The sequence below is a fragment of the Colletotrichum orchidophilum genome (assembly GCF_001831195.1).
Source record: "Colletotrichum orchidophilum strain IMI 309357 chromosome Unknown Scaffold_64.1, whole genome shotgun sequence".
NCBI lineage: Eukaryota > Fungi > Ascomycota > Sordariomycetes > Glomerellales > Glomerellaceae > Colletotrichum > Colletotrichum orchidophilum.
This window is the reverse complement of record NW_019173020.1, coordinates 236,575-253,801: the sequence shown is the minus strand read 5'-3', so window position 1 is coordinate 253,801 and position 17,227 is coordinate 236,575. Positions and strand designations below refer to the sequence as shown.

At 49.7% G+C, this 17,227-nt stretch overlaps 6 protein-coding genes across 6 annotated transcripts; 3 read left to right on the top strand and 3 right to left on the bottom strand.

Moving 5' to 3' along the window:
• Positions 1–237: 237 nt before the first annotated feature.
• CORC01_07872 (SMG1 protein) lies at positions 238–2,158 on the top strand (the record flags this gene model as incomplete). Its single annotated transcript, XM_022619507.1, has 3 exons — positions 238–286; positions 338–1,876; positions 1,950–2,158. The coding sequence occupies 3 exons, from the start codon at positions 238–240 to the stop codon at positions 2,156–2,158; spliced, it is 1,797 nt and encodes a 598-aa protein (XP_022474061.1).
• A 1,166-nt stretch (positions 2,159–3,324) lies between these two features.
• On the bottom strand, positions 3,325–4,749 carry CORC01_07871 (uncharacterized protein; the record flags this gene model as incomplete). The annotated part of the gene is made up of 4 exons (XM_022619506.1): positions 3,325–3,373; positions 3,464–4,290; positions 4,357–4,484; positions 4,542–4,749. The coding sequence occupies 4 exons, from the start codon at positions 4,747–4,749 to the stop codon at positions 3,325–3,327; spliced, it is 1,212 nt and encodes a 403-aa protein (XP_022474060.1).
• A 1,867-nt stretch (positions 4,750–6,616) lies between these two features.
• Positions 6,617–8,254, top strand: CORC01_07870 (6-hydroxy-D-nicotine oxidase; the record flags this gene model as incomplete). Its single annotated transcript, XM_022619505.1, has 3 exons — positions 6,617–6,706; positions 6,773–7,001; positions 7,077–8,254. 3 exons carry the CDS (start codon positions 6,617–6,619, stop codon positions 8,252–8,254), a joined length of 1,497 nt encoding a protein of 498 aa, XP_022474059.1.
• A 310-nt stretch (positions 8,255–8,564) lies between these two features.
• Positions 8,565–9,828, bottom strand: CORC01_07869 (uncharacterized protein; the record flags this gene model as incomplete). The annotated part of the gene is made up of 3 exons (XM_022619504.1): positions 8,565–9,353; positions 9,408–9,471; positions 9,539–9,828. The coding sequence occupies 3 exons, from the start codon at positions 9,826–9,828 to the stop codon at positions 8,565–8,567; spliced, it is 1,143 nt and encodes a 380-aa protein (XP_022474058.1).
• Positions 9,829–11,174: 1,346 nt separating this feature from the next.
• CORC01_07868 (cysteine dioxygenase) lies at positions 11,175–11,931 on the top strand (the record flags this gene model as incomplete). Its single annotated transcript, XM_022619503.1, has 3 exons — positions 11,175–11,420; positions 11,476–11,778; positions 11,923–11,931. 3 exons carry the CDS (start codon positions 11,175–11,177, stop codon positions 11,929–11,931), a joined length of 558 nt encoding a protein of 185 aa, XP_022474057.1.
• Positions 11,932–12,459: 528 nt separating this feature from the next.
• On the bottom strand, positions 12,460–14,122 carry CORC01_07867 (Mch2p; the record flags this gene model as incomplete). The annotated part of the gene is made up of 6 exons (XM_022619502.1): positions 12,460–12,880; positions 12,940–13,335; positions 13,388–13,512; positions 13,575–13,706; positions 13,759–13,856; positions 13,924–14,122. The coding sequence occupies 6 exons, from the start codon at positions 14,120–14,122 to the stop codon at positions 12,460–12,462; spliced, it is 1,371 nt and encodes a 456-aa protein (XP_022474056.1).
• Positions 14,123–17,227: the final 3,105 nt, after the last annotated feature.

Here is a 17,227-nt window from a genome sequence, read left to right as displayed (position 1 = left end):
TCTGAGGCGTCGGGTCAACGGCACCAGAATGTGGATGTAACTCAGATGCCGCGATTTTGGCAGCTTCGTGAGACAGTTATATAAGTTCGAGGTTCACGCTCAGATTTCAAATGAAGTTACGCATCAGACCATTCTACTTCACCGAACCGCAGCAACATTCAAACCAATACCCATCCCCCAAGCGACCTACTCACACCGATATCGACCCAGGGATATTTTCAGCTCCATTAGCTCAAGATGACTGCTGTTAACAACACCAAAGGTTTTGACTTCATTGTCGTTGGCGGTGGGTACTTAATTCCGCCTCAACTGAGCTGAAATGTTGACTTGAGTATAGGTGGCACTGCTGGCTGCGTTGTTGCCGGTCGTTTGGCTGAGAACCCCGAGGTCAACGTTCTCGTCATCGAGGCCGGCGTCAGCAACCCCAAGGATAACGACACCATCACCACACCTGCTCGCGCCTTTGAACTTCGGGGTAGCAAGTGGGATTGGGGCTACAAGACGACGATGATCGACCGTCCCGACTATACTCGCGTCGAGAAGCCCAACACCCGTGGCAAGGTTCTCGGCGGCAGCAGTTGCCTCAACTACTACACTTGGATCCGCGGCAGTGCGGCTACTTTCGACGAGTGGGCCGCCTACGGCGGTGACGAGTGGACCTGGGACGCCTGCAAGGCGTACTTTGACAAGCCCGCTACGTTCCATGATGACCAGGGTCTCTTCCCCAAGCACTTGCAGCACATTGGTACTTCGGGACCTCTGCATGTCTCTCCTGCGGAACTCGTCTCCGAGGTTGCCCCATTTCGAGAAGCGCTGAAGACAGCCTGGGTCAGCAAAGGTGAGAAGCTGAATAATGAGATCTACGACGGCGAGATGCATGGCCTGGCCACAGCTGTCAGCTCGATCTACAAGGGAACACGTTCATCCAGCTGGCTCTTTCTCGAAGGCAAGAAGAACGTCACTGTTCTAGGCCAGAGCAGCTCCAAGCGCCTCATCATCGAGGACGGCAAGGCTGTCGGGGTCGAGGTCATTGGCCCCGATGGGCAAGACCTCAGTTTCCGTGCCAAGTACGAGGTCATTGTCGCTTCTGGCGTGTACGAGTCGCCCAAGCTTCTGATGCTGTCGGGAATTGGCCCCAAGGAGCATTTGCAGTCCTTTGGTATCGAGACTATTGTTGACTCACCCCACGTCGGACAAAACCTGCTTGATCACCCCATCATGCCTCATGTCTTCAAGCTCAAGGATGGCTATGGTCTGGATAACCATCTTCTCCGCGCCGGTCCGGAGAAAGATGGCGCCGTGTCTTCTTACCGCTGGAAGCACCGAGGCCCTCTGAGCAGTGGCCTTCTGGAGCTGGTTGGCCTGCCTCGAATCGACGATCGCCTCAAGAATTGCGACGAGTATACCGAACATCTCGACAAGAATGGCGGTGTTGATCCTTTTGGCCCTGGTGGACAACCTCACTTTGAGATCGACTTTGTTGTAAGCCCTCCCCTGTCCAACTTCTCTAAGTCTTTAGTGCTGACGAAGCTCTTCAAGCCCATGTTTTGCGACGCTTTCCAGTGGCATATTCCTACCCCACCGCAGGGTGATTACTTCACCGTCATCGTCGACTTACTGCGCCCATTGTCTCAGAACGGCACCGTCAAGCTCAACTCCACCGACCCGCTTGAGCAGGCTAACATCAACATCAACTTCTTCTCGAACGATCTTGACCTCATTGCTATGCGAGAAGGTGTCCGCTTCGTCGACGATATCATCATGAACGGAGAAGGCATGAAGGACATCATCGAGGGAGACTACCCCTGGCCTATGCCCCGGACTTCTGATGAGGCCATGATCAAGATGATCTTGGAGCGCTCTCAAACTGGTTTCCGTAAGCTTTGCCCAACTTCTCATGAACACCCTCCTTTTGGATTCTACCATTTGCTAATGTGTAAACTTCCAAGATCCCTGCGGCACCACTCGCATGTCCAAGAACATTGAACAGGGTGTTGTGGATAGCAAGCTTCGCGTCCATGGCGTTGAACACCTTCGAGTTATTGATGCTTCGGTGTTCCCCGTCATCCCAGACTGCCGAATTCAAAACGCTGTCTACATGGATGCAGAGAAAACATCGGACGCCATCAAGGCAGCCTATCCTGAGCTGTTCCAGTGAAGGGATCACAATGGTGTTTCAATAAACTTCAATCGATGAATGAGCGTGGTAAGTGGAGGTACTTATGTAATTTCAAGACTCGGTAATGGACCATAATTATGACAATCGCAACACAAATAGCATCACGATCTAGCTACATTTATGCATTAATACTCTTGGAAATTCTAAATACGCCTGACAATCTCTGTGTTCAAAAGAAAGACCGTTTAGATCTGCTTGTTGGACTCTTTCCCCGCTTGATCAAGATTCTTGTTGCTGGATTCGCAGCAAGCATCTGCGAGTTCTCAAAAACGCTATTGAATTGGATAGGTCATGACTGCACACCGGCATTAATTTTAACGCGGCAATAGTAAACAATTTACCAACGTCCCAAAGGTGTGCGATGCGCATCCAAGAAAGAGTTCTCCGCCTTGTCGTATTCGCAAACGCGTGACGTGTCGAGTATTGGCAAACCATGTGAGCATGGGTTTATGGCCAAGCTACTATCTTTTGGCCCAATTTCAGCACTTATCGTTGCCCTGGTAAGAACCCTAAAGCCGGACACCGTCGATGCACCTTTTGGTGGCGTACTGGCTGTCGGCTACATACATTGACCCCGGCTCTCTCTAGGATCGCGCGGTACATCTTCGACATCACCCGCTTCGACGACTCTTAGCGACAAGGGGAAATGCAGTTTGGCGGGTCGACCTGTATTATTTACTTCCCCGGTAGACTCCTTTTTCATCTTTTGGCGAACGATGTACTTCCAAGAAAGGAAGTCTCTCCGAGAGAACCAACAAGAAAGAGGCGATCCAGTTCCAACACCCTTGCTGCCGCAAACAACAATGCTCAGGGTGAGTGATTGGATTCAGTAATCAGCTCGGTGGTCAAGAGTATGATGATTCAATCTATTATGGTTTTCGAAACAGAGAAAATTGAACTTTCGATTTTCAGAGACCAGTTCCGGTCCATGGATTGACAAACCAAGGCCAGCCCGCATGCATGAGATAGCTACGCAAGAGATATTAGCAGGGTTTCTTACATTTGTAAAATGGGGAGTCCGTAATACCACCTACCAACCTTTATCTCAGGCGCTACATCATTTGATTTCACGGAAAAAGTTCGCATGAAGCCGAGAGGCTCTAGGTAGCCGGTTTGGGACGATACATTGTCTTTCCAGCTGTTGATTACCAGCTGACGAAGCCCGTATCTGTGACAAAGATGGATGGGTCTCCTCTGATTATAGCATTAGTGATCAATACAAATGCATTGTTTGGCCGGCTAAGCAGGACTAGCTACGTTCAACGGGAGGAGTGAACCACAGACGTATGCACTGTCTTGACGATAGCCTCCTCATCGCTACCCTCACAGTGATTCTTCCTCTTGTTCCGTGTCGACGCCGAGCCCGCTACATCCGCATCCGCCTTCCACCTCACCTCCGAGCCATAGGGTCTGTCACCAAGCTCGAGCTCGTCAATAGTGTCAAAATGCCTCCGCTTTGGCTCTGAGCTGCCAAATGTCCGCAAAGCATACCGCATTCCAGCCGGAGGGGTGCCTTTGTTGCCATTGCTACTGCGACCGGCCGACTCGCCGAGGATCTTGGGTGCAACCTGATTAAGAAAAATACGAGAAGTCGGCAGCGAGCCGCAGATGATAATCAGATTGGCTTCGACTATCAACCAAAGTGTGCCTTGGGCTAACACGAACGTTGTGTCCGAGTTTTTTAAACTTGGTATCAGGATAACCAAGCGTGCCACGGCGGCACCCAGAGTGATAAGACCAGTGCCAAACCATGCGATGAGTGCCGTTTTATGCTTCCACGACATTTGCAGACGCAGGATGATGGGCAGAGGCAGGACCATGAGCATGATGTCGGTCACACCACCCATGATGGCTTGTAGCATGTATACGGGAGGGCGGTCGATGCAATTGGTTCCGGTGTAAAGACGAAGATTCCATGCGGCCGATATAGGGGAACAAGCAAATTGGACTGCGAACCACACGGCGGTGAAAGCAGCAATGGTGATGAAGGACGTAGCGATGATGGCGTAGCGGTACCAGACGATTGGCGACAGGCGATAGTAGAAAATGCAAAGTACCAGCTTCGCAAGAACGGTACCTGGTATCACTGTCAATGTCGTAGCATGGATGAGCTGGAGGCCGACAATTAGCAAGGATTATATGAGCTTTTGTGAGTGCAAAGGAAGAGAGGATCGTACCGTTGTCTCCCAAATAGCATCCTCGAGAGACATTTCCCATATATGCACTCCAAGGACACCTTGCTTTAAGCAATGAAGAACCAGACATTGAGCAAACGTAGTCAACAGCCATGCCGCGAGAATCATGTCTTGAGCGCAAGGTCAGCAGCTTTCTGTGGGCAAAAAACTTCCGGCAAGCATCTTACAATCATCACTGCGCCATCGTCGCACAATGAAAGTGGCTGTGTAGATACGCTGCATCAAAAAGAGGAAGGCAACGGAAAACTCAATGCCAAAGGCCCAGTAACTTGAGTTGATAGTCGCAGTGTCTTTGAATGGATGAGTGAAGTTGACGTGGTAGTTTCCTGGTGGTTCTACCAGCACCTCGGTACCGTTGACAATGGGGAATGCCATGTTCGAACAAGGGAGTAAGGAAACTGCTAGCGGTCAGAGTGCGGAACATAATTACGATGAGAATTGTTCTTGAACTTACTTCGGCGTCACTAGAATGCTGTTTCGTGGGTTTTGCAGCCATAGAGGACTCTGAAGAGAGCAACAAGTTGGTATCGCCATCCAAGGACGGATCTGGAAAGGAAATCCTGGATGGGGATTCTGAGTCTGTATATGGTGTCCTTCCTCACCTATTGCTCAGGCGGGTTACGTAATGCTTCAAGCTTCTTCTCATCAAACAAGAGGTACCGAAGAACTGAGCAAGAATGCTTTGACAAGCAGCAACACCCTGGCACCTGCAGATCGACTTGGTTCTGTCTCCCAGCAAGAAGTGAACCGGTGTCAAGCTGGCGTAGCTACCAACAGGCAGGTTTTTGAACCCAGCATCATAGTAGGCTTGACGTGTCATTACTACCCACGGGTTTTCGACTTCTTTCATAACTGTGTCTCTTAAATGAACCGATGAACATTGGCATTTGGTGCGGAGATAGAAGACGTCAGACGATTGAGCCAGTCGGTGAATTAAATTGAGTGTAGAACTTCAAATTGTTTTCTTATTCCGTCGAGCAATCTCCATCAAAAGCCTGCCGAAAGACTACAATATAGACATGGAATTCTTACAGTATATGAACACGAGACAGAAGACGTGAGAGTTATGTGTACCCAACCAGCATTTCCCGTCGCTCGAGCTCAGCATCACGAACCTCAGGCACATCCTCTCACATAAGACTCAACCACTCCAGGACTCAGCGGCCTTATTGCTGGCAGGACGTAAATCGAGCATGTAAGGCCCTGTCGATCAACTTCCAAGGAAGGATCTGGGACCTCGTCATAGGAGTGGCCGCGTGTAGCGGAAGTTGCCCCGGAAATTGGACCAAGAAAAAGCCAGATTGTTGCGTTGCAGTAGTAAGGATCAGCGGAGATTCATCCAACGACATTCTTGACCTGTTGCAAACATTTCCAACCAACATTTCAAGAGGATTCCATGCCTGCAATGCCAAGCAAGCCCACAGATTGAGGTGTTGAGTCCTTCGAAGGACATTGCTCATGCCAATTTGTTGTGGTATCTCTGCTGGGGATCGCAGGTCGTATTTTCTACAGAGGATTAAAGTTTGCCCTTCTACAAGCTTCCAGAGGGCAATTGCAAAATGGAAAACATCTCTGCCGCTGTTGTTAACTTGTTGATGAACCTGAGATAAAATGTAGTGTCAAAATGCTAGTTTTTGCGATGAGAATCTCCACTGATCATCCGAACAGGGACCTGGATTAAGAATATTGGCGTTGGCTCTTAAAGTCTGGGCAGTTTCCCGGTTCAGGTACGGATACTTGGATGCAAGGATTCAGGAGGGCCAGATCCCATTACAACAATTGCCACTCCTTCCTCCGCCAGCTCGGCTGCGTCTTGATTGTTTTTCTGAGGACAGCAGAAGTCATCGTAGATCAGTTGTGGCTGATAATGCAAATCGAAAACACCGGGGCTGTTCCTTTGCCTCAGTGATCAAATATGGCATGCTCACTGATTGAATGGCTTGTGAACAGAATGCCGACCTCTCCAGCATAGGTTCAATCGTGTTGGTTGGTGACATCCCCCACCGGATCCATACGTCCCCATCCTTGTAATTTATTGGGTTCAGCGACGTGCATGAGTGAGCCTGCTGGCCTGGTAATCTCGGACACCAGGTAGACTCGGGAACCCCAGGGCTGTCGATCAGTCTCCTCGACCACTCGGGTTGGCTTTGTTACATTGTGACTTTTTCCACTTTCCTCTCTCCGTTGTTGCTTTTTCCAACGAATGAACCTGACGTTTTTCTCCTTTTTCCACGCCATCAAGATGAGGGGCTCAAAACTGATCTTGATCATCGCCGGGACAGTAACATCTTTAACGGAAGCCGCCTGCAACAACACCATGACGAAGTCCTGTGTAAGTTTGAGACAGGCCCAACTTGATATGTTGGTGACTTAAATGATACTAAACTTGCTATCTCAGTGCGATGTTCTCGAGACTGCTGGTCTCACGGTCCTCCGCCCCAACACGGAAGCCTACGAAGCACGAGATGAATCGTACTTCTCAGTCTCGGCCCAGCTCAAACCCTACTGCATCATACAGCCCGCTTCCACCGAGGAGGTTAAACTAGCTATCAATACTCTAAAGAAGACCGCCTGTAATTGGGCCATCCGTGGTGGTGGCCATATGACATGGGCTGGTGCCTCCAACAGTAAGTTGAGCGTGAGTGCGTCGACTTGCCTTCGTCGACGTCGTTTGGCCCACACCAGCTGACACTAGCTTTTAGTTGAAGAAGGTGTCACCATTGACATGGCCTTGATGAACCATGTCAAGTACTCTGCCGAGAACAAGATCGCCAGCATAGGAGCCGGTGCACTATGGCGCGATGTCTACTCTGCGCTCGAGCCATTCGGTGTGACCGTTCCCGGCGGGCGCACTTCGACCGTCGGTGTCGCCGGTTTCCTAACTGGCGGCGGCAACAACTTCTTCAGCGCAGAAGTCGGCCTCGGCTGCGATAATGTCATCAACTTCGAGGTTGTGCTTGCCAGCGGCGAGATTGTCAACGCCAACAAAGCGAACCACTCCGATCTGCACAAAGCACTCAAGGGCGGTTCTAGTAACTTCGGCATAGTTACACGCGTCGATATGCAGACTGTTGACGTTGTCGAGATCTGGGGCGGTCAGGTCGTCTACCCTCTCAACACCACGGAGCAGCACATCGCCGCCTACGTCAAGTGGATTGACAACATTCCCAACTACACCAAAGGCTCGGCCGTTACTTTTTGGGCATACTCACCCGGCGCCGGTACCGTCGTCTCGGCTGCTCTACATGATACATCTAACTCCGAGTGGGCACCGGTCTACAAAGACTTTCAGACTATCGGACCTCAGATGGCGAATACCCTTCGCCATGATAGCCACCTGAACATGACCGTTGAGCTGGAGGAGCCTACAGGGTACCGCCAAATCTGGATCACTCTGACAGGCAAAAACGACGCCCGCTTCATCCGTCGTGCAGTTCAAGCACAGGCCAAGTTCATTGAGGGCTGGAAGAGCACTCAGGACGCTGACTTTCTGAACTATATCACTTTCCAGGCCATGCCAACATTGCTCTTCAATCATTCTGCAGAGCGAGGCGGAAACGTCGTCGGAATGGACCGGGAGAATGGTAATTCCATTCTTTTCCAGATGCAACATATGGTTCGCTCCGCCGATGCCGAGAAAGAGGCCCGGAAGCAACTTGTTGTTTTGCGCCAAGGACTGAAGGACTATTACGTTTCCGAGGGCGTCGATGTTGAGTGGGAGTACTTGGGATACGCGGATGGATCCCAAGATCCTCTGAGCACCTATGGCCCCGAGAATATTCGGTTTCTCAAAGCGGTCGCTGCCAACTATGACCCCGAGCAGGTATTCCAAAAGAAGGTTCCAGGCGGCTTTAAGATATCCAAGGTCCACCTCGCCTAACTCGGCAGAGGGAATTTATTTGAACTTAAGTTGCAGAGTGCAACATAGATATATTACGGTCACACTGGATCAGAGTCTAGGCAATTCATGTTCGTACTTGCCTTTTTCAAGGTGTGACGGGACTGAGTAAATCACGAAACTGAGTACCCATACGGGAGATCTTCAAGAGTATTTCAATGAATAGTTCCGAAGCCCATCCAGGAAGACGAAAAAGGATGCGAAAGATGCACCACGGTGATACTACCTCAAATTGACCCGAAGGATCTTGCACTCTAAAAGATCGCCAATGTTATGTGTACACACGACTACACTAGACCTCCTTGTATAATCCTCCGATGAGCAGGGACCGGTCTTGGGCCCCATAAGAAGCTTCATACATATTGTTCTTGCGGTCATACCAATCCATGACGTTAGTGAGCCGACCATCGCCGTCAACGAATTCGACATCGTCACTGGGTCTCAGGAAATATGTGACAGAGTAGCGATCCACATCCGGCAGCGGGAGCACTCTGTGCACCGCTGATTTCAATCGGTCTCGAGTCAAGAATCGCAACACATCAGCCACGTTGACAACAGCGCAACCGGGACGCGGCTCTACGTACTGCCACTCCAGTGGTGCTTCAGGTGTCTCTTCCTTGTCGAGGTTTTCAGATTGTAGGTTCTTTGATTGGTCGTTTTGGTCCCCATTGTGTCCTCTGTGGTAGCCGCTGTCGAGACTTTCGTCTGAGTCGTGAGACACTGAGGAGGAGGCTGAAGATGGAGGGGAGATTTCGGGAGGGGAGAGGACTTGCAAACCCCACTGAGGCGCGAAAACAAGCGTCAGTGTCCCATAATCGGTGTGAACATTGTGCCCGGCGTAGCCTCCCGTTGGGTCCATGGGGATATAGTGCAAAAAGGCAAGCGCGCTCTTGGATGGACAATCGCTGCGGTGGAAGTGGTTGAGGCTTTGGGCTCCCTTGAGTCCTAGGGCGTTTGAGATGCGGTCAAGCAACACTCTTGTGATGTAGTGACACTGGCTTTGGAAAGAAGTGAACGTCTGGAGGTTGTCTTCTACCACTGGCGGAAGACCCCATCGACCTGCCAATTCGAAGCTACCTGTCTGTGAATTTGTTAAAACGGAAGGTTTTCTATGAATTCGAGACTTGATTTCTACCTTGAGAACCTCCCAGCCATCTCGCCCCCCGTGAGTCCCAGCCTGGGAACCAATGGGCTTGTATCTGAAGGCGTCATGTCGTGTTAGCTTGTCTTCCGAGGGCTCGTGTGAAGTAGGCATCTGTATCATACCCATGAGACGCCATGCTGATCGCAAGTTCCTTGCGCTTGGTGGCGGTGGGCTGGTCGAACCAATCTTTCATGACAATGTTCAACTTTTCGAGATTACTTAGCAATGTCGCGGAATATTGGTCCGATATGTCCAGGTAAAAGAACCCAACATTCTCGCAGGCCGAGATGATTTTGTGGATTGTCTCAGGATCACGGTCCAACACTTTGGAGAAAACCACCGTGTCCAGATTTGCCGTCGGCTCGTAGGGTGCAGCTGCGCCATCCATCTTATTCGAACCAGCAACTGTCATATTGAAGAAGTTGGAGATGGATAGAAGTAATGCTGGGAGCGTACTATCGATGATGGTGATATGAGAAGAACAACGGCGAGATAGTCGAGCCTCTCGACTGGGTCATATAACTCTCAATCACGACCTGGAACACTCAACGGTTCGAAAACATTTCACGTTCGACCGGAAAGCCTAGTTGAACTTCGATGTGGACAATCGAGCCTGCGTTCGCGTCAGTTAGATGCCGAGCTGATCCTATAAAACGCCACCAAGACCAATCACAACTGTTAACCTTTGTATCTCCCCTTGCCTAGAATCAGGCCACAGCCTTTTTCACTGGTGTTATAATTAATACATTGCAAATACATGAAAATTGACCTAGAATTGTACATTGCATTTACAACATGGGTCAAGAAACTTTCTCCCTTCTATATCGTTGTCCCTTCCATGTTTCTCATTAGTTTCTTGCAGCATTTGTCTCTTGGCGTATATCTTGGATGCAGCTCCAGGCTGCATCCTCTGACTGCCTACATTATGGAACTTTTGTCAGATTTCAGTCGCTTACTGGGTGGTTTGTCTGTGGAACCCAAGGTGTTCGCTCTTTTTGTGATGAACGGGCATGGCACACCTTCCTCCGAGAACAAGGTTCCATCCGAGGCTGATAATCAAAACAAGGCGCTCAGCGAGGGGGTTGTCTCACTCTCATAGTAATCTTACTTATGCGGGAGCCTTGTGCATGTAGCTCTCGGTACCAACACGGCTGTCGCATGGCGGACGTACATTTCCTCCTCTCAGCTGTCGGCTATCGGCATCCGATAACCGTAGGAATATCTACCTCAAAGGAACACGACAAACATATGACTGGAAGAGGAAAGTGCGAATAGACAGTTTGTGAGGCGTCGGCCGCTAATACAGAAACGCGGCGGAACGGGAATGTAAGCGTTGCATTGCAGGGAGGTGGAAGGATTGAAATGGAGTCATAGGCGTGTCTCGGCACAATCACTTTCACACGACTGGTCACCTCGGCTTCCATTTTCAAGTCGACATTCAGAAGAAGCTGAAGTGATAAGCGAAGCATGGTCGAGGTAAGTCACAGACTTGCCACCACCATCATGCACGTCAGCCACGACTGAAACGTGAGGCATACAGCTCAACTAGGCAGAATCAAGACGAACTGATAGGGGATGACAATTGAATGGAATTCTGAGGCAGTTCGGTTTTAAGGCGTTGGAACTTGCGGGGGGGGGAGGAGGGAGAAACTCTCGAGACCAGCCGCCGAGGTTGAGAAGATGAGATTATAATGGACGCCTTCCAGACCGTTAGGTGGGTTGAGCTTGAATCAAGGCAAGCCCAAGCTTCTTCTCACAATGCTCCATCTTGAAGATTCAATTATCCCTAAAGCTCCTAGCAGGTTCGATGAACTCGTGACGGCGCTCAAAGACGCCCTCGGTTCCTCAGGCTTGGCCTGTGACGATGTCAACCTCGAGTTGCTAACGGATCTCATGAAGAGCTATGATAGCAACGAAAAAGAATGGGATACCTTTGCACTAGCCGATCCAAGTATGGCATACACACGCAACCTTGTAGACGAGGGCAACGGAAAGAGTAATTTGGTGAGAACTGTAGCTCTCAAACGATGTGGTCAAACTCTAACTTGCTTGAACACAGTTGGTTCTCGTCTGGACACCCGGCAAGGGAAGCCCCATCCACAGTCATAGCAACGCACACTGCTTGATGAAAATTCTCAAGGGCAGCCTGACCGAGACACGCTACGACTTTCCCCGAAATACGAACCGAGATAACAGGCCAACTACCTCAGATGGCGGAGATGAAAGCATGGAGGTGGCTTTGGAATCAGTTTACACAGAGAACGATGTGGCCTATATGAGCGATGACCAGGGTGTGCACAAGATGTGGAACAACAGCAACGACTTTGCCATCTCGCTTCATCTTTACACGCCTCCCAATATCGTGAGAAACGGTTGTTATGTCTTTGATTCCAAAACCGGAAAGGGAACTCTTGTGAAAAATTGCGAGTACTACTCGGTTCGAGGGCATCTTCTGAAAGGGGTAGCGGGGGAAGCACGGGGTGTGATACCGTCTTTACTATGATAGGATAACTGAACATGACTATAATGTTGTGTCACAAGGGTGTATATGGCGTTCATTCCTGCCCGCAATTAACGGCGTCGTTTTTGCGACATGTTGTTAAGTACAGAAGTAAAGTTTGCCCAATTTTTCAAACGTTGACGAAGAGCAAAACTTGGTATATCGTGAAGTCTGAGATATACTTGTAGCATGCTTACACTTTGCCGACTTCTAATTATTTCTCAGAGGCGCCTTTAGGTGACTTAATAGTATCTATGATCCTTAGCTAACGTATGTTGCCTGCAGCCCAAGTGTGGTATCTGAGATCCTTGCTATCTCGGCCATGTACATATTGGTAGGCGCTCCGACTAGAGATGATTCTGTTGCTCGTTTTTCCCAAGATAGACCCAACGCTAACACTACCACACTTACATGCTGCCTCTAAAAGTTTGCAACAACAAGAACTGTGAACTTTTACGTTTCGCCTACTACTCTAGTCCTAGTATTCATGTCTGCTTGAATTCTACTCTATTTCGGCTATTTTTCTGGAGACTGTGACAGCTTTCAAGCGGTCTTTCGTTTCTTTAGCAGGCCAAAAGCTCCGAGGGTAGCTGCTGTCATTGTAGTGCCCAAGAGTATGATGAATGAGCGCCACTTTCCAGCACCGTATCCCGGTTGCACTCCGATATACTCGCTGTTTTGCAAGACAGCCGCAGCTATGTAACCTGACGCAACACCTATGACGCCTCTAGTGAACAGAAGGATGCCAGAAACGAAAAGCTCCTCGGCCGGCCGCTCGGGATCATCGACCACAATGGCCGCCATGTGGCTTCGTAGAACCATAAAGCTGAAGGCGAATGCACCAAATAGAATCGAAGTGATCACCATGTTCCAGTAGTACCTGCCCAAACCCCACACGACGAAGACAGCAAAGCTGCTGACCAGGGTACTCAGCAGCATGGGTATGAGTGGTCCAATCGCATCTCTGTCGTGTTTCCTTGTCAGCTGGGCAATATTTGTGGCCAGTCAAGCTTCTGTACTCACGTCAAAGCGCCAAGAGAGATTTGGCCAATGATTCCGAACAGTGACAGGAATGTGACCAACAGGGCCCCTTGCTCCGGCGACACACCCAAATCTGTAGCGTAGCTGGGCAGATAGTTCGCTGGCAGATTGTTTGCTAGGCTCTGAAGCGTCATCGAAAAGACGAAGAGCCAGAATACGGGCTTTGTGAAAACTCTGGTGGTGGATGATGGCTGCCTAGCGGCTGCCTCCATTTCCGCCTTACCTGTGCGTCGAGGGCTGACGCATAGAATGCCGAGAGAGATTATGATTGCCGTAAACACGGCCCATCCGATGAGGGTGGTGCGAGGTCCGAATCGTTTCAGCAGAACGGAGAAGACCGGAGAAAGGCCAGCAGCAGCGATGTTGGGAGCCCCGAAACTATGAGGGTCAGCTGACTGCTTCTTTCGTTTTCAGAGTCGATTTCGCTCACAATATACCGTTGGCGAGACCGCGTCGCCTGAGGAACCACTCGTCTACAAAGCTTAGGCAAGGGGCGAAGAGCAGGCCACTCGAGAACCCATACATGAGCCCTTGGGTCATAATAACCTGTACTGCCTTGGAGAGTTATTAGCGTTGTTGATGGAGACTGGAATGATGGCTCCTTGTAGATTGCTTACCGAAGTCGAGAAGGCAGCGCCGATTGAGGACGACACCACAAGCAACATACCACTCCACATCATATAGAGTCTGTAGTGGGGGTATGCGCTAATGATCTTAAGCAGAAAGGGCGGCAGGGTTTGCAAGAGACCCTTGGGAGACTTAGTATAGTGTTGCAAACATAGTCACAGTTCTACTACTAACCACCACTAACAGGCCGGTGGAAGCGACCAATTGATTCCCTTGCAGAGGCGGCGTCTTGAAGTAGTACTCTCGAAATACGCCCTGAGTGGCTCCGAAGCCTAGGGAGATGGAAGCGATTATCAGCAAAACCGTGAGGGAAATGAAGTTGTCCGCAAGTTGACATACCCCAAGTTGCCATTGCAATGACCGAAACAGCAATGAGACTAGTCCAAGCTGCTCTCCCACTATCTTGAGGGGGGAGATGCTCATCGCCAACTTGTGGCTCTTCGCTTTCGGAGGGGGGGCTGAGCGTCAACACCGGCCCTGTGCTCACCGACTTCTCGTTCGGCTGCTGCTCTGATGGTATCTGCCCACATGAACCCATTGTGGTGCAAAGTTCGAAATGCCTGTGAGAGGAGAGGAATTTCTAGCAAAGGAGGAAGTATGAAGAGTTGCCGTCGATCACTTCAAGTGCCAACTTGTATCAAAATCGACGATCTTGGTGTGTGAAAGAGGTAGTATGTATGAAGTGGCAGGATCAAGGCACCAACGTCAATTGTTTATGCTTACACGTATACATAAGCTGGAGTGATAAGCTTGCAGACTTGGCAAACATCAGCATGCCATAAGTCTTGTTATGCTTAACCGATGACACTAAGCCTGCCGCTAAGCCCGGCGCGAGCCGAGACATTGGCCCATCACACGCCTCGCGGGCGAAGACTAGACGAGAACGGATGGCAAAGTATTCGAAGGTACCATTCATGTCGGAACTCGGTGCAGGTCTGTCAAGCGCGGGTATCGGTCGTAAGCCGTTATACGAATCATTGAGCGACGAATTCTTGGGATTGTAATCCCTGCTGGTCGTGCACAACTTACTATTGGGTCGGGCCCTAGGCAAAAGTGCCAAGTAAGATCTCCTTTGGGGCCCCTGCATCGAGTTGTGCCTCTTTGCATGTCCCTTTCCTCCGAAGGGCCTCATCATGACTTGGCAAGGATTCGCGTCCGCTGCAGACTGTCGGCTGAAGCCGCAATCACCGCAGAGAATCAGAGCACTTGTCTGCCTCCGGAAATGCAGTAAGACCTGACCGTAAAACAAGTACCAGTTCAGCCAATGTGAGATGTGATAAACAGCTTTCTAGCCCCGACCGGAAGCTTTCGCGGCCTATCATTCAAGCTGGTGGTCTCGGCCCGAACAAGATTATGCTGCTAGCGCATGATGTATCAGGGTCAAGACGCAGCTCGACTGACCCTATGCTCAGTGGCCATATTTGATATGATTTGACAGAATATGGCACGCGGGAAGATCTCTCTAGTGGTGGAGTGAAGCAGCACTGGCTTAGACGCGCATCACTAGCCCAGCTCAACGGCGCATCCCAATATTTTGAGTCTAAAGGATTTGGAAGTCCTTTTGGCCATGTAACGTTACCAGACTAAGTAAGAATGAGTTGCTTGAGCTTACTATGTTGGATAAAACCCTCACTACGCGAATTTGAGAGTTCATTTGAATTTCTCACGGTCCAATGAGCCGAAATGCGCCTCGACTGTAACACAAAATCCTCCGCGGAGATATTGCCAAAGAAGTGAGCTCAAACCCGGCTATTCCGGAGTATTCGTGTCAATTCAGCCGAGGTGGCTGACATGGATCAGCAGATCAAGTATGCGCTGATGACGTTGGCATCAGTGAACACTTTGCCTGCATACCCGACCAGGCAGACGAGACAATATCTCAGGACTCTAGTCACAAAGGTATTACTTGATTTTTTGTCCATGATCAACGGTTGTTTAATGTCGCAGTCGTCTTTAACCTTGAGGTTGGATATCACACTCGTCAATCCTTACCAACAGCTGTTATGGATCTATGAGGGTCGCTTTGTTTCGGATCATACCGAAGGAAGAGGTGGAAATCCTGATCTATGGCAGGGCCATATAGTAATTTAAATGGCAATATCGGCTATTTAATTTTTAGTAGGCCTTTACTCAATAGGTGCCTCCAAAAACTTCAACGTTGGGCAAATATCCCAGAAAGCAGCAGCCCAGCCACGAAACTAGGCAGTCTATCTGTGCCTCGTTGGGCTAGGCTATGAAGGACTTGTCCAATCTACGCCTTCCGAATGATGGCGAGACGCCCTCGAGCGACGGCAGTTATCAGTCTTCAGCGGTTTCATTTCGGATTATTCTTGAATCTCTGGCAATGACGAAGAAAATGGGCCTCATGCAAGGACCAAGAGCAATTGTGGTTGCAGAATGCTCGCGCGATCTGTCGCATGTTGACCGGGACGGGGATGATTGAGCATAAGGTGATCATTTTCGTTGTACTGCCTGCCAAAGATCTAGAAAGCCCTCGACAATCTAAAAGATACTACCCAGCGAGAGCTTGAGATAATACTCCGGCTCATGGAAGGATTTGGGATAGCTCAGTCTATGGTCACAAATGCCACTATCCCAGGCTATGCACCTGTCTTCGAGGGCTGACACATTGAGCCTCTTGTTTCAAGTCAGGCTCATGGAGAGAATGAGAGGATCTGACCATCTCACGTGGATTCCCAATGTCATCTTAACAAGGTTTCTTCAATCTTTCCTTCATTCTCTATGTATATTAGGTGGTTGTCGCATTTGTGATCAACTTTCACCGTCGGGCTGGAAAACGCGAGCACGTTGTCGGCTTTCAAAAAATTTGTCCCTAAGAAATCAAGCGAGAAAAAAAGCAATTACGAAATAATAATATATTAGGAAAAAGGGTGTAGTGCCTAGATCCACTTAGACCTGAACTCAAGACATGCCTGGTGCAGCGGCTGAATACAAACTACTCAGCCCGAGCAGACTCGAGGTCGCTTGAGAAGCAGACCAAGCTCCATACTCAAGGAGGTTGCATAATTGCGCAAACTCCATTCACCTCCACGAACCCCTAAACCCGCTGCTCAGTTTTTGCACCTTCTCTATTCTCATCAAGATTAAAGGGGTATCAAATCGGCAAAGTCATTTTTGAGTTGCCTCCATCATTCCAGCAAAAGAGAAACCGAAAGCCTTGGACCAGTTCGCGACGTGGCGCAATGCGTCTCTGCACGGCCGTTAGCGCCGTTCAAACGGAGAATCCGGACTTATTAATCACCAACCGCCTCACAGGGTCAATGTTGGTAGACTCTAGCACCAAACCTTAATTCTCCGTGAAATCCATTTCTATAAGGTAAGATAATGCTTTTGGGAAGGGAGAGCAATGTGAAATAGGGGTTTGGGGTTGTCAAGCTCGTCAATTTTGCCAAGGATGCATGTGGAATGGAAGTACGCGATTCAGCCAGTCTTCCCAAACAGCCGTGCATGCACGCGGGCGAGGAATAGCCTCAACCGACACGAGAGACAGTGACAAGGGACCATCCCAACAACCAACGGACACTTTTTGAAGCATCTCATTCGGCATATCTCCCAAATTCTCGTTAATTACCAGATTCCCGTGGCACAGAGGTGGCCATAGGGCCAGCAAACAGTTCGATAT